The 14,849-nt window shown below is 44.6% G+C and overlaps 1 protein-coding gene across 1 annotated transcript in view; it reads left to right on the top strand.

The window, feature by feature from the left end:
* The window catches only part of GNA13 (G protein subunit alpha 13), a 45,589-nt gene that overhangs the window by 717 nt on the left and 30,023 nt on the right, over window positions 1-14,849 (top strand). The window contains exon 2 of the mRNA XM_002719488.6: window positions 1,977-2,203. Within this exon, the coding sequence (XP_002719534.4) occupies window positions 1,977-2,203 (227 nt within the window). The remainder of the gene's footprint in view (window positions 1-1,976; window positions 2,204-14,849) is intronic.

The following is a 14,849-nucleotide window of genomic DNA, read 5'->3' as shown; positions in this document are numbered from 1 at the left end:
AGGGAAGTGAGGCGAGCCGGGTGCCACGGGGTGCGGGGTGGCCTCTGCCCTCGTCCTCCCTGCAGACGGGGCCGCACACCCCGCCCCAGCCGCCTCTCGCCGGCCCCGGGGGTCGGGTGACCCGAGCCGCCGAAGGTCGGGGGCGCTCCCGGCTTGCTGGGCTGCCCCCGGAGCGAGTTCTGGACCCGGCGCAGTCGGGAAACTCTTGCCTCGGACTCTCGTCCTAGGGCATAGAGGGACAGCCCCTGGGGCTTTGGGGGGGCCGGGATGTGAAGCTGGAGGGTGTCATCTGTTGGTCCTGGCTGCAGGAAAGAGTAGACCCATACCTTTGGTCTAACATGATGCGCGTCCGTGGGTTCTCGCCCCAGCGCTCCGGTGCGCCGCGACGGGCGCCTGTAATCGCTTGTTGCTGAATAGCTGGGGAGGGAGTGGGGTCCCCATCCTGCCTTTTCTGTCGAAGTTGTGTTGTGCTAAGAAGGCTCTCTGGCCTGAAAGTAACGCGGGTGCTGGCCAGGGGAAGTCAGTGACTTACTGTTGGGTGGGATGATAGGCTCCACTCCTTTTTGACGGGCGTTTTGAAATTGAACTTTGTTCCTAAGTGAAACAGACACGAGATCTTTATTTGGGAGGCGTTCAAGGAGATCGGGAATTTAGCTGCTGTTTTGTCGTTGGAAACGTCACGAGCTCGCCTTTTTCTTAGTGTCAGGCATTTTCCACACTTGGAGGGACTGCGCCTGTCACTTGGCTCAGGTGCATCTGTCGCCTGCTGTGTGGAGAGCAGGTTATCCAGGAGTTCGCAGGGCTTTTGTCCAGGAAGTACAGAAGCAACTCCCTCAGCTCACTTTTTTCCCCTCCCAGAGTTCGTGTAGAGGCAGACGGCACAGAGAGGGAGGCATTGTGGGGTAGTGGCTGGAGAACGCCGGCCCGGAGCTCACACACACAGCCAGCTCTCAGCCCTGGTGCCTCTGCAGTTGGACTGTAAAGAACAGTCGTGTTGAGCCTGCCTCAGTGTTTGGCACAAAACTAAAGTCTCTTTCAAGGCCGCAGACTGCCTGGCAGGTCCTTAATTGAAGGTGGCTTTGTATTGTGATGCAGCCGAATGTAGAGGAATTAGGATAATGATTAGAGTCAGCATGATAACTGATTCTGGCTCTTCAGACGTCTGGGTCCTACAGGTGACCTACTTTGAGCATTGATGATGAGGTGATGTTAAGTCATCTCCTCTAGTCAGCTAGGCATTTCGTTTTATTTTTGAGCTAGCATGCTCAGGAAATTGACAGCCAAACAGCTCCTGGATTATCCAAACAAATGACTTGCTAATAGCCATGTGACTGGCAGGGTGGCCCAGAGGTAACAGTTTCCTGAGGGATGTGAGTTTGACCTAGCCTCTGAGTTGAAGTCTGTTTCTAGGTCATTCTGCAATTGGCCCTCCACCCTTTTAGGGGAGCTGTAAGACCCCTGAGCCTCATACTCGTTTGAGTGTGGTCTGGGAGAAGTTTTTGAGTTTTGAATGTATTCCTAGAAGACTCAGGGAAAGAACTGAACGCAGAGCTGTAGTGTTGGTTCTTAGTATTAAGTAAAGTAAGTGTCTTAGACAGCCTCATGAACCAGTGCTTGCAGCCGTCATCTTCACAGCTTGGACACTGGGCAGTGCAGCGTCAGTTCTTTTTCTCCTCTACTTTAGTTTTCCTTTGACCACTGTCTACCCCAGAAGTTACTTTATAAATTGCAACATGTGAGAGGCCCGCAGAAAGAGCAATTGTGTTCTTAGTATTTACTTTTCAAGGCTCTAATTTTGCAACCTTGAGCAACTGCTTTCCATAGCTGGGGAGATACTGGGGTTTGTTTTGGTGTTGGTCTCTATTTTTGGAGGAGGAGGGCTGCAGTAGTTAAGTTTAAGGAAATAATATTGGAATGAAAACTTAGGATAGTATCTCACGATTCTTCCCCATTCCCGTTTTTCTTTTTGAACATAGGTATGAGAGTGCTGGTGGATGCTCGAGAGAAGCTTCACATTCCTTGGGGAGATAATGCAAACCAACTGCATGGAGACAAGATGATGGCTTTTGACACCCGGGCCCGTGCGGTGTCCCAGGGAGCGGTGGAGACGCGGGTTTTTTTGCAATACCTTCCAGCTATAAGAGCGTTATGGGCAGATAGTGGCATACAGAATGCTTATGACCGGCGTCGAGAATTTCAACTGGTAAGAGCTTTTTTTTTAAATTGTGGTTTTATTTTAAAGATATCTAATAATGCCTACTGTTAGCACACTTTTTTCACTGACTTCCACAGTATAATTTGCCCCTAAAATGTGGAAATGTAGCATCAGGTCTTTGGATTGCTGTATGATGAACTTTTTAGTAAGTAAGCTAAGAATGAGGTTAACTTATTGTTTGTTTGTTTTTTTGTTTTTGAAAGTAAAGTCATGATGATTTTCTTAGGCATTTCTAATTTTGCTCTCGCCAAAAATAATTTCCTCCCAATTATGGTGATAATATCCTTTGAAATAGATTTTCCATCAAGTGTTTTATAATTTAATTGTGACTACTTTGTATTTGAGTTTTATTTGCCAAAGACCAGAAAGATTCCAGCAGTGATAAAAATCTAAAGCGTATGCAATTTGGAGATAATTCAGAGCTGAAGTGCTGTAATGTAAAGTGTCTAAAATAAAGTGACAGTGAAAAGTAAAACTGCTTGGGAAGTTGTGTGATGATGTCACCAACATCAAGGCTATCCACATTGATGGGTGTGGCTACACAGTGATGGACAGCCGGCAGTCTTTGCTGCTATGGTTTGTACTCAGAAGCAATCTTGGGTATTAAAAGTTCTAGAAAAGTATTCATGGTAACTTATAAAACTGACACCTTAATCTTTACTTTCTATAAATATGGCTCTTTGGATATCGTATAATTAGAACTTGATTGTGTTCTTTTTTTCATGTGTATATCTGTCTTGTCAAGTAATTTGCCCTTTTCTGAAAGTCACATTATTATTAAAGTTGAATAGCTGGAGCATTGTATATGGAAAACCATGTAACCTGACAGGTGACCTCCATCCAGTTCCCAGATTCTGACTCATGTTTTGTTCTTTGGTCAGTGTTTGTTGTTGTTAAATTTGCTTGCATAAGTTCCTGCACATACCTCCCTTCACTCTGCCTCTTTATAAGTGCTGCTTATTCTCCTTAGTTCGTTTTCTCAGCAGTCCACATGGCAGGTTTTGTCAGGCTCTGGGTTCACCTCTCCAAGATCAGGGCAGGAACAGCCTTCTGTGATGAGCATCTAGCACATACTGACTGAGTGGACCAGTGAACAGCTGTGTCCCTGGAAGTCCCTGTGGGAAGGTTCCAGATCTAGCCCTTTACCATTTAATTGAAGTTGGGCTTTACTGACCTTAACAGTTGGGGCGTTGACATCACGTCAAGACTGGCACGCCAGCTGGGCATGGGAGAGTGTCCCCGAGTACGTGTCATGCAGAGCACGCGGGCGAAGCCACTCAGGAGGAGGACCTGCGTGCTCTCGACTTGAGGCAGGTGGTGCCGTAGAGTCAGGAAGTCCTCCAGGGTGGCGAGAGTCAGGTTCCGGACATACTTCTCTTCACAGAAAAAGGAGTAGGGCGAAGTGTACTCCTTAAAGTCCTGGAAGACGGAATTTTTTTCCTGGATGTATCCTTGGCATTGTTAACAGTGCATGGCGCATGTCACAGGTGCTCAGTGATTATGTTGAATGAATGATGTACCTTCCGTATGCCGTCTGGGATTTGGCCTGGTGTTGGACACTAAGACTCTTGGCCTGTTGAATCCGTCGTTGTCAGTTCCTTCTGCTTATCTATGTACAGCTAATCCTGAAGTCCTGTCTTTCCTGGTTCTAGAAAACCTCTTACATAGAGTCCCTCCTTTCCTCTTTACGCTATTGTCCTAGTGCATCTTTCCTGGACGGCAAGGAAATTCGTTCAAACACAGCATGGATTCGCTCCGAAAGTTTGACCATCCTCCATTGCCTCTCACAGAGTGCGGCCTCTTCGTGAGAGTCCTGACCTTAACTGGCTTCCCTGTGAGTCCCACAGTAGATTTCAGTAGGCTGCTAGACGTGCCCTGTAACTTCCTGATTCCTGCACGCCTGGTTTTCTGTTCCAAGCCCTGACTTTGTGTTTCCCTGACTGTCTGTATGTAGTCCCGTCAGGATGTTTCTTCACTGGACCTGTTCACTAGATCTTTTCCCTTCCTTCACCTCGAGCAGGGGAATCTGATTTGAACGAGACTGAGTTTGGTCCCTGGATCCCTTGCGTTATGCTTGTTAAAATGCAGCAAGCAAATTCCCACATTCCAGCACCTGAAGATCTTCAGTAATCTGGAATGGGGCGGAGTGATCTGTGTTGTTAGCAGTAGGTGATTTGGTTGAATGGCTGACGTGTTCTGTGTCCTCTGGCTGGACCGGGTCTCTGTGCTCTATCTCCTCAGTGTGCTTGCCTCTAGCACACACTGTCCCCCATGTGGGACCTGCTTACCTTCACGCTTGGCTCTGTCATTAACACAGAACAGGTTAATACGCCTCTGGTGCGACCTGTCTTTTCCTCTCCTACTCGCATAGGGCTTGACACTTAAATATTTCCTCATGTTGTAGGCATTATGAATTATGATCTTGCAGAGAAAAAAAATTCTCCACTTTTTTCCTTCTGCAGAACATGAATTATTTCTATATGCTAGTTTTAGAATTTTCTAAGAGGAAGTCTTTGTATTATATGGTTACGATTTTTTTGTGTTCTTTCGTTATGTTTGGCAATATTACTTTTTGTATTTTGTGTAGAAAGGGTGACCATAGGGGAGGCAGGAGGAATTGCCAGATATAAAGTAACCAATATTAAAATTAGCTTTTTTTTTTTAAAGATTTATATTATTTATTTGAAAGTCAGAGTTACATAGCAAAAGAAGGAGAGGCAGAGAGAGAGGTCTTCCATCTGCTGGTTCACTCCCCAATTTGCTGCAACTGCCAGAACTGCACCAATCTGGAGCCAGGAGCTCCTTCCGGGTCTTTCATGCGGGTGCAGGGTCCCAAGGACTTGGGCCATCTTCCACTGCTTTCCCAGGCCGTAGCAGAGAGCTGGATTGGAAGTAGAGCAGCTGGTACTTGAACCGGCGCCCATATGATATGCTGGTACTGCAGGCAGCAGCTTTATCTGCTATGCCACAGTGCTGACCCAGCCTTTTTGTTTCAGCTAATGGTTAATTATCAAACTTATTACTACAAATTGAAAAAGTAGTTTGTAAGGTTCTCCATGACTGGTGTTTTGCTTAAGATGAGTGATTGCCCTTTAATCAATTTTTAGGCAAGGGGCAGAGTAGTGATAACACAGCTTACCTTTAAAAAAAAAAAATTATTATTTACTTATATGAAAGGCAGAGTTACAGAGAGGCAGAGGCAGATCTGCTGGCTCAATCCCCAAATGGCCACAATGGCTGGAGCTGTGTTGATCCAAAGCCAAGAGCTTCCTCCAGGTCTCCCACGCAGGTGCAGGGGCCCAATGACTTGGGCCATCCTCCACAGCTTTTCTAGGCCATAGCAGAGAGCTAGCTCGAAAGTGGAGCAGCCGGGACCTGAACTGGTGCCCATATGAGATGCCGGCACTGCATGCGGCAGCCTTACCCACCACGCCACAGCGCTGGCTCCAGTGTAAGTTTTTAATAGGCTTATTAGTAATAATACTCTTGTTAGTAATAACTTCAAGTGCAAACATGACTATTTCCCTTCCCAAGTCCCCAAGGCGAACATTTCCTTTTTGGTTTGTTTCATTATGGGTAAGATAAATAGCTTATTGTGAGAAGTAAAAGTCTTAAGATGCATTTTCTTATATAACTTAGGGTAATTTTTTAATTATTAAAAACTAGCATGTTAAGGATATTAGAAGGATAATAATGAGTAAAAGTTTGTGATGCTACTGCCTGCTGTTGCACTGATGCGTTCCCGCCCTTAGAACAGCTTCTCAGGTCAGAGTAGCTAGAGAATTGATAGCTTGGGTGATGGCAGAGATGATGGGGGTCCAGGGTTGGCTGGGATGTGCTATAATTGGAGGTGTGGATCAGAACTAACAGAATAGCTAGGAGTCACTAGCTGCTAATATTGTTGTTTAATTTCTTAATGGAAAATGTAAGCAATGCTGGTTTATAAGCAAGACAGTGTGTGACAGTGGAATGAACACCTCACAGCTTCCCAGTTTCTGTAAATAGTTTTAACATTGTCAGCGTTAATACAACTTCCTGTAATGGCCAGCTTGTCTTCTCAATTCCTGAAACCAAAAGATTTTCTTTGTTAATCATGGTTCCTTGGGTTAGACTTAGTTTTTCTTCCTCAAGTAGTACAGTTTGTGCTTGCCAGATAGTTACACTTCAACCCTCTGATAAGGCAGTTTATTCATAAGACAGAATTGCCTCTCAATCTGTGTAACTAAGTAACTGGTGAGATTCAGGATGGGCCTGTATAGAGGAGCTGAGTGCCAGCTAAGTCAAACTGGAAACTTTGTTACTGCTAAAATAGTTATTTGTATTGAAGCATGTATTTGAAATAGACCGGAATCAGAATCATTTGTTGATTTTTTAACACTAATTTGGATTTGCTTTAAAAAGTTAAATACAACTTTCACATATAAAGTGCTGTATTTATGTTGGAGGATTTGGTCCTTTTCTTCCTATGGTTAAAGTCAAGGCCGGCGCCGCGGCTCACTTGGCTAATTCCTCCGCCTTGCGGCGCCGGTACACCGGGTTCTAGTCCCGGTCGGGGCACCGGATTCTGTTCCGGTTGTTCCTCTTCCAGGCCAGCTCTCTGCTGTGGCCCGGGAAGGCAGTGGAGGATGGCCCAAGTGCTTGGGCCCTGCATCCCATGGGAGACCAGGAGAAGCACCTGGCTCTTGCCATAGGATCAGTGCGGTGCACCGGCCGCGGTGGCCATTGGAGGGTGAACCAATGGCAAAAGGAAGACCTTTCTCTCTGTCTCTCTCACTGTCCACTCTGCCTGTCAAAAAAAAAAAAAAAAAAAAAAAAAAAAAAAAAGATAAAAGTCAAGTAAGGACTTTGAGCTGCCAGAAAACTTGAGTGTCTACTTGTTGTGTGGTTAGGGTGAAATATTTCAACCTAGGTGACATAAGGATTGTATATGACATCAGAGATAGAGGGCTGTTTGTTTGTTTTTGTTTTTGTTTATTTAGTAAATGTGAAAGGTAGAGTGACAAGGAGGGGGAATGGGAGTGGGGAGAGATCTTCCATCCTTGGTTTACTCTCCAAATGGCCACAACAGCTGGGCTGGGCCAGGCTGAAGCTAGGAGCCTGGAACTCCATCTAGATCTCCTACATGGGTGGAAGGGGTCCAAGCACAGGTGAATTAGCAGGGAGCTGGTTTGGAAGCAGAGCAGGCGGGACTTGAACCAACACTCGGATAGGGGGTGCCTGTGTGGTATACTGCTGTGCGCCACAACACTGACCCAAGAGATAGTAGGGATTTTAAAGTTTGGGTATTTGTAAGTAGAATTTCCTTTTGGAGACTGCTCAGATATCAAGAGTGGTTACATTTTGTCTAAATGTTGGAAACCTAGAGCTCCAGCATTGTTTACTTTAAAAACAGGATGTTTGGCAAGTGCTTATAGTTTCCTTTTCAGATTTTTTTTTTTTAATTTATTTGAGAGGTAGAGAGGGTGAGCACTGCCATCCACTACTGGTTCATTCCCCAAATGCCTGTGACATTTGGGTTGGCTGAGGCCAAGGCTGAGAACCTGAAACTCTGAATCTAGGTCTCCCTTGTGAATGTCAGGAACTTAATTACTTGAGCCACTATCACTGGCTCCCAGAGTCAGCACTGGCAGGAAGCTAGGGGTCAAGAGGCTGAACCAGGTGTTGAACCAAGGTACTTTTTATAGAACATAGCCTCTTAACCCGCATCTTCAGTAGAAGATCAAATGCCCACCGTGCGTATAGTTGTAATACAACTTAGTGCACATGTACACACACCCATGCTTTTGCACATATAAGTTAATCTCTTGATGTGTTCCATTAATGTGATTTTTCATGTTCACATTTTTTGTTGTTGGTTGTTGGAAAGTTGACCAGCTGTGGGATGTCTAGGGCTTTGGTGTTAAAGGGGAATTGTAAGATTCTGTGCTGTTTTCAGTATTGCCTTTGTTGCTAAACAAAACAAGTGATAGAGTAATTTGTGTTGCTCTGAAAACGGTTATTAGGCAGCAGAGAGCAAGGAAACTAAGAGAACCAGTCTTTAGTTTTAGAGTTCTACCTAGAGTGTGGATGTAGCCCAGGAAAAAAGGTTTGTGAGCTTCTTTTAAAGAAAATCATGGGGGCGGGTGCTGTGGCACAGTGGGTTAAAGCCCTGGCCTGCAGCCCCAGCATCCCATAAGGATGCTGGTTTGAGTCCCGGCTGCTCCGCTTCTGATCCAGCTCCCTGCTGATGCGCCTGGGGAAGTAGTGGAAGATGGCCCAGGTCCTTGGGCCGCTGCAACCATGTGGGAGACCCAGAGAAAGCGCCTGGCTTCAGCCTGGCCCAGGCCCTGTCATGTGTTCATTTGGAGAGTGAACCAGTGAATGGAAGACTTCTCTCTGTTTCAGTCTCTATAACTCTGCCTTTCAAATAAATAAAAAAAGAAAAACATCATGGGCCAAGGACTCCCCAGATTGAATATTCCCTATTCATCTTTCACAAATAGCAGCAGCTCAACCAAGTTGGACTTTCTAATCAGATTAGCCCATAATAGGTACTACTTTCTCCAGGAAATTAATTGATAATGCTGATAATTGTAATTACTGTTTAACAGCTTATGTTTTGTAACATTGTTTTGTACTTTTCAAAGCCCTAACCCGTATATTAGCATATAAGCCTTAAAAAAAAAAATTGTGAGGGGGACCAGATACATGCTATTGTATCATTTCATGAATAAAAGAGTTGAGATGCAGAGAGGTTCGTGAGATGTTTTGATTCACAGTCCTAGTAAATGATAAGAAAATTGATACTGGAACCCCAAACTGCTGCTTCCTAGTCCACAGCGTTGATGACCACTAAACCAGTTTGAACAAGCACCCAGGGGGTACACCTTTGGAGCTTTCTTCTTTCCTTCTATTCCCCAACTCTCCTGACCACCACCTGTACCTACAATTGACAGTCCCCCTCTTAAGTTTTAGTGTATTAAGTAAAAGATTTTATTAGGACTGCTTGGAGGCTTGGAGGCTGGCGTTGGCATAGCAGGTTAAGCTGCCACCTGTGACACTGGCATCCCATATGGTGCTGGGTCAACACCTGGCTTGAACTTGCTCCACTTCTGATCCAGCTCCCTGCTGTTGTGCTTGGGAAAGCAGCAGAGACTGATCCAAGTGTTTGGGCCCTTGCACCTATGTGGGGGACCTGGAAGAAGCTCTGGGCTCCTGGCTTCAGCATGGCACAGCTCTGCTCCTTGCAGCCATTTGTGGAGTGAACCAGTGAATGGAAGATATCTCTCCCCCAACCTCTTCATAACTCTTTCAAATAAATAATAAATACACTTACAAAAAAAGATTGTTTGGCATTAAACTGATATTCACATAATTCGTTTTCTATTCTTAACTTTCATAAGTATTCTCATACCATTCCTTTTTAGTAGCTTGCAGTTATGGCATAAATAATCCACACCGAGTGGAACACTCGCTAATGTAGAGTATGTTCATCCTAACTACAAGCCGATGTCTGGACATTCACCTTTTAGGCAGGTGACTGTTGCACCCTCAGGTGTCGCTGTCAGCGGGTAGGATTATGAAGTCCTCTGACATAGAGTGCTTCACCGCAACCAGTTGACTCGAGGAGGCAGCCAGGCATGATTCTAGAAAGTGTCATTTTGGTTGCCCAGATTTGCTTTTGTTTGGGAGAAGGGGATATCAGAACGCTTTTAATCTTGACACCGCCTTTAAAATGCTTCTTGTGTAATTATGTCAGTCTTTATGTTTATGAGCAACCTAGATAGTAGTTCATCACAAATTTTTGTTCCATTTAGAAACAAAATTTTTTTTAAAAGTAAATTAGCAGTGGTTTTTATTGTCTTGCTTGAGAGTACTTACCGTTTTTTTTTAACTACATATTACTCACCTTTGTCTCTATCGTGAACCTGTATTTTTTATTAGGTGTCTTTTTTCAGGGCCGGTGCTGTGGCATAGTGTGTAAAGCCGCCACCCATGGTGCTGGCATCCCACATGGGCTCCAGTTTGGGTCCGGGCTGCTCCATTTCCTATCCAGCGCTCTGCTAATGTGCCTGGAAAAGCAGCAGAGGATGGCTCAAGTGTTTGGGGCACTGAACCCACATGGGAGACCCACAGGAAGCTCCTTGCTCCTGGCTTCAGCTTGGCTCAGCCCTGGCCATTATGACCATTTGGGGAGTGAACCAGTGGGTAGAAGATTCTATTCTCTCTCTATAACTCTGCCTTTCAAACAAATAAATAAATCTTAAAAAAAAAAAAAAGGTGCCTTTTTCCAAGAGAATTTGTTATAGCCACAGAGCAGAGCAGGATTAGGATGGACTGATAGGAATCAAGGAAATAGTTTTGTTTTGAGAACTGGACTGTAGCAGATTTGGGCCAAAGTCCCTGATCTGTTTCAGGGATGGTAGTTGTTAATCTTTCCAGTTTAATTGCTCTTCTTTTAGAGAAATGACTGAAAATAAGATTTTTAAATCAGTGAAGTGGGTGAACTTTTTCATTCTCATCTGCTCTGTAGAATTTCTCTTTGTTGACTTATCTTGGTTTTGGTCTGAGATCTGTATGCTTGGTTGTGTTCTATGTGATTTTTTTATATTTGTTTTCTTTACAAACATAAAAAAGTTCAAACTCACTGATTTATTTTACTTATTGTATTTTTACATAGGATTTTAGTGTGATGACATTAATTTGATGTGGTTTTCTGCTGTGCTGTGGGGTAAAGTGGAATAAGCAGGCAGCCAGAGTGTCTATTTCTGTTCTAAAACAAGGTTGATCATGGGGACTACTTTTTTTTTTTTTTTAAGGTTAATTTTATTTATTGGAAAGGCAGAGTGATAGAGAGGGAAAGAGAGAGATCTTCTCCGTTGGTTCACTCTGCAGATGACCACAGTGGCTGGGGCTGGTCCAGGTCAAAGCCAGGAGCCCTGAGCTCCGTCTGGGTCTCCCACATGGGTAGCAGGGGCCGTGCTCATGCTCCACTACCTTCCCGGGGGCGGCATCAGACGAGCCAGGACTGGAGCCGAACTCCAGTCTGGGGTGCTGGAATTGCAGGTGCCAGCTTAGCTTAGGGCCTTGGCGTCCACCCCAGGAGAACTGCTCTTAACTGCTACTGCAGGTTCCATGGGATATCCATGTAGAGCCCTTGGTGCACAACACTTGATGTGTCTTAAACCATATGATTAGTATTAGCTATTAATACTGCTAATGTATGGTATGCACGTGAGTATCTTTTAAAAACACAAAGCACTGCAGTTCACAATATCTAAGACATGAAACCACCCTAGATGTCCATCAGCTGATGACTAGATTAAGAACTGTAGTATATGGACCAGCATTGTGACGCAATGGGTAAAGCCGTCGCCTGTGATGCCTCATCCCATATGGGTGCCAGTTTGTATCCTGGCTGCTCCACTTCTGATCCAGCTTCCTAATGGCCTGGTAAAGCAGCAGAGAATGGCCCAGGTATCCGGGTCCCTGCCACCCATGTGGGAGAACCAGAAGAAGCTCTTGGCTGCTGGCTTCAGCCTGACTCAGTGCTGGCCATTGGTGACCATCTGGGGAGTGAACCAGCAGATGGAAGATCTCTCTGTGGCTCCCTCTGTCTCATAACTTTCAAAATAAATAATTTTTTTTAAATTTATTTGACAGAGTTAGACCGTAGAGAGAGAGACAAAGAGAAAGGTCCTCCTTCTGTTGGTTCAAGCCCCAAATGGCTGCTATGGCCAGAGCTACGCCTATCCAGAGCCAGGAGCTTCCTCCTGGTCTCCCATGTAGGTGCAGGGGCCCAATCACTTGGGCCAGACTCCACTGCCTTCCTGGGCCACAGCAGAGAGCTGGACTGGAAGAGGAGCAGCCAGGACTAGAACCTGGTGCCCATATGGGATGCCGACGCCGCAGGCGGAGGATTAACCAAGTGAGCCACGATGCCAGCCCCTAAATAAATCCTTTTTTAAAATGTATATGTTCATGATGGAATATTACTTAGCCATAAAAATGAAAACCTTGCTTTTGCACCAAAATGGATGCAACTGGAGATCACTTTGTTAAGTGAAATAAGCCAGACTCCAAAAGAAAAGTATCACATTTTCTCTGTGGTAATTAATATATACACATATACTATTATAGTTTTAATGATCTGTGATTATTTTAACGTTTATTGTACATGAGTGAAGGCCACATATTTTCATTTGATTATAGTCCTTGGCTATGTTCCTGCTGTCTTTTCACTTGTTGAATTCTCTATTTAGTGAAGCATTAAGGATTTGACTATAATGTACATTAAAAATACATTGTCTCAAAAATTTAAAAATAACTCGTGTCTATGAACCACATTGAACCTGTTCTCTGTGTTACTGTCACGTCGCCATGAAGGTGGTTGAGGATCCTGTGACAGCAGTTACTGTGCACTGTGACTCTGAGAATCTAGTGCGTTAATCAGCTCCTCCAGTGAAGCTCTGTGAGCTTGACTCACTCTCTGGACTTGTAGAAACCCTGCATTTTGAATTATGGTTAGTATGAGATTTATATTCTGGTTAGACCATGTGTTTTTTTCTAGTGAAGATCACACATCAAAGGGGAGATTTGAGAGGCAGGCGTGGCACAGTGGATTCAGCTGCCAGCTAGGAAGCCAGCATCCCCTGTCTAAGTGCTGGTTCAAGTCCCATCAACTCTGCTTCCAATCCAGGTCCCTGCTGATGCGCTTGGGATGGCAGCTGATGATGACCCAAGTACTTGGGTCCCTGCCACTCATATGGGAGACCCAGATGGAGTTCCTGGCTCCTGGCTCCTGATCTCTCTATCTCTCTCTCTCTCTCTCTCTCTGCCTTTCAACCAAATAAATAAATCATTTAAAAGAGAGCAAGAGAGAGATTTGAGGTATTCATTGTTACATTGGTTCTTGTTGCCTAATACCACCTTGTGTGGTCTTCAGACTGAAGAATTTATAATATGGTTCTTCCTTTCTTCACAGTGCCTTTTTATGATTTTTTAAATTTCTGTTCTTGTTTTATTTGAAAAGCAGAGAGAGATGAAGACAGAGGCAGATTCTTCACCCATTTACTCCCCAGACGCTTGTAACAGCCAAGGCTGGGAACTCTGTCCCGGTCTCCCACATGGGTGACAGGGGCCCAGGCACAGGAGCATCATCAGCTGCTTTCCCAGGCCCATGAGCAGGGAGCTGGATCAGAAGTGAAGCAGCCAGGACTTGAACTGGTGTTCACATAGGATGCTGGCATCCCAGGTGGTGGCTTAACCCAAAGTATCACAACACCAGCACCCAAACTCGGATTTAAACGTGTTATACACACAGCTTGAATGTAACTTCATAAAATATTTTTGTGTACCTGCATTTTGGCTGCAACCTGTCACATGAGGTCAAGTATGTAATTATCCATTAGGACATGTTGTTGGTATTCAAAAAGTTGGGATTTTGGAGCATTTTGGGTTTGGGATGCTCAGCCTTTAATGCAGATACTAATTCTTTGAAAATGATAAAGCACAATGTAGATGTATAGTAAAACCAGTATTGATCTTTTTGGGGGGTAAGATTTACTTGAAAAGCAGAATGATAAAGATCTTCCATCCATGGTTCACTCCCCAAATAGCTGCAAAGGCTGGGGCTGGGCCAGGCCAAGGTCAGCAACTTGGAGCTCCATTCAGGTCTCCCACAGGGTGGCAGGGACCCAGGGACTTGGGGCATCCTCCATTGCCTTTCCAGGCACATTAGCAGGGAGCTGGAGCAGAAGCAGAGCAGCCAGAGCTGGAACCAGCCCTCTGATAAGGGATGCCGTGGCAGCTTAGCTCACTGAGTCACCACACTGCCCCAGTTCTGATTTTTGCTATGATGTTTGTAGCTGGAATGTGTTTCTGCATTGCTTCAGCTGTGTAGGCAGTTACCCAAATCCTATTCCTGCCAGAGACGTGACAAGATAACCTTTGGCATAGGTACAGGTGCCCTGCCATTCCTGCCAGCTGTGCCGCCTTCCTCGTCTCTCCCTTACCTTTGTTTCTGAGGCATGTCTTCCCAGGGTCCCTGTACACTGGCCCACGCCTGTCTGCTCTTCCACTTTCTACCATTCCCCTGGCCTGGGGCTTTGGCAAAGACATTGTGAGTACCTGGGTTAAAAAGGGTATTTGGGCTTCATTTCCAAAATAAATAAATTCTCGATGTTCATAAAATACAAAATGATTTTTATACAGTATTTTTGTTTTTATTTTTAAGATTTCATGTTGCTTTTTGTGAGATCGTCTAATAAAAAACATAGAAACAGTCTAACAGGATTCCTGTACTTTTCTCATGGAGCAAAATAAACAAATTTCAAATTTGTCTCCATTAAAGAATAAAAACGTATTGATTTTAGTGTTTAAAAACAATCTTGGCCAACAAGCACGACTACTCTTCACTGTCGTCCCCTGTCTCCAAAAATGTGTCTGTGTATTTTGATCCAGGGCAACTATATTTAGCTTATAAATAGAACATTCTTCCCCTAACTCTTCTAGAAAGATCAAATGAAAAAAAGCTGAAATAAGTGGAGTGAGAGACTTTCACTTTCCTTAACACCTTGGCTATTTTTTCCCTATTCTCTGGGTAACTTTTTAAAAAATTATTTTTCTATTAAATTGGATGAATTGGCTGAGTAGA

The sequence above is a fragment of the Oryctolagus cuniculus genome, chromosome 17 (assembly GCF_051225735.1).
Source record: "Oryctolagus cuniculus isolate XC-2025 breed Fujian yellow rabbit chromosome 17, ASM5122573v1, whole genome shotgun sequence".
Lineage (NCBI taxonomy): Eukaryota > Metazoa > Chordata > Mammalia > Lagomorpha > Leporidae > Oryctolagus > Oryctolagus cuniculus.
Note: the sequence above shows the minus strand (reverse complement) of the source record. Positions and strands in the feature narration are given on the sequence as shown.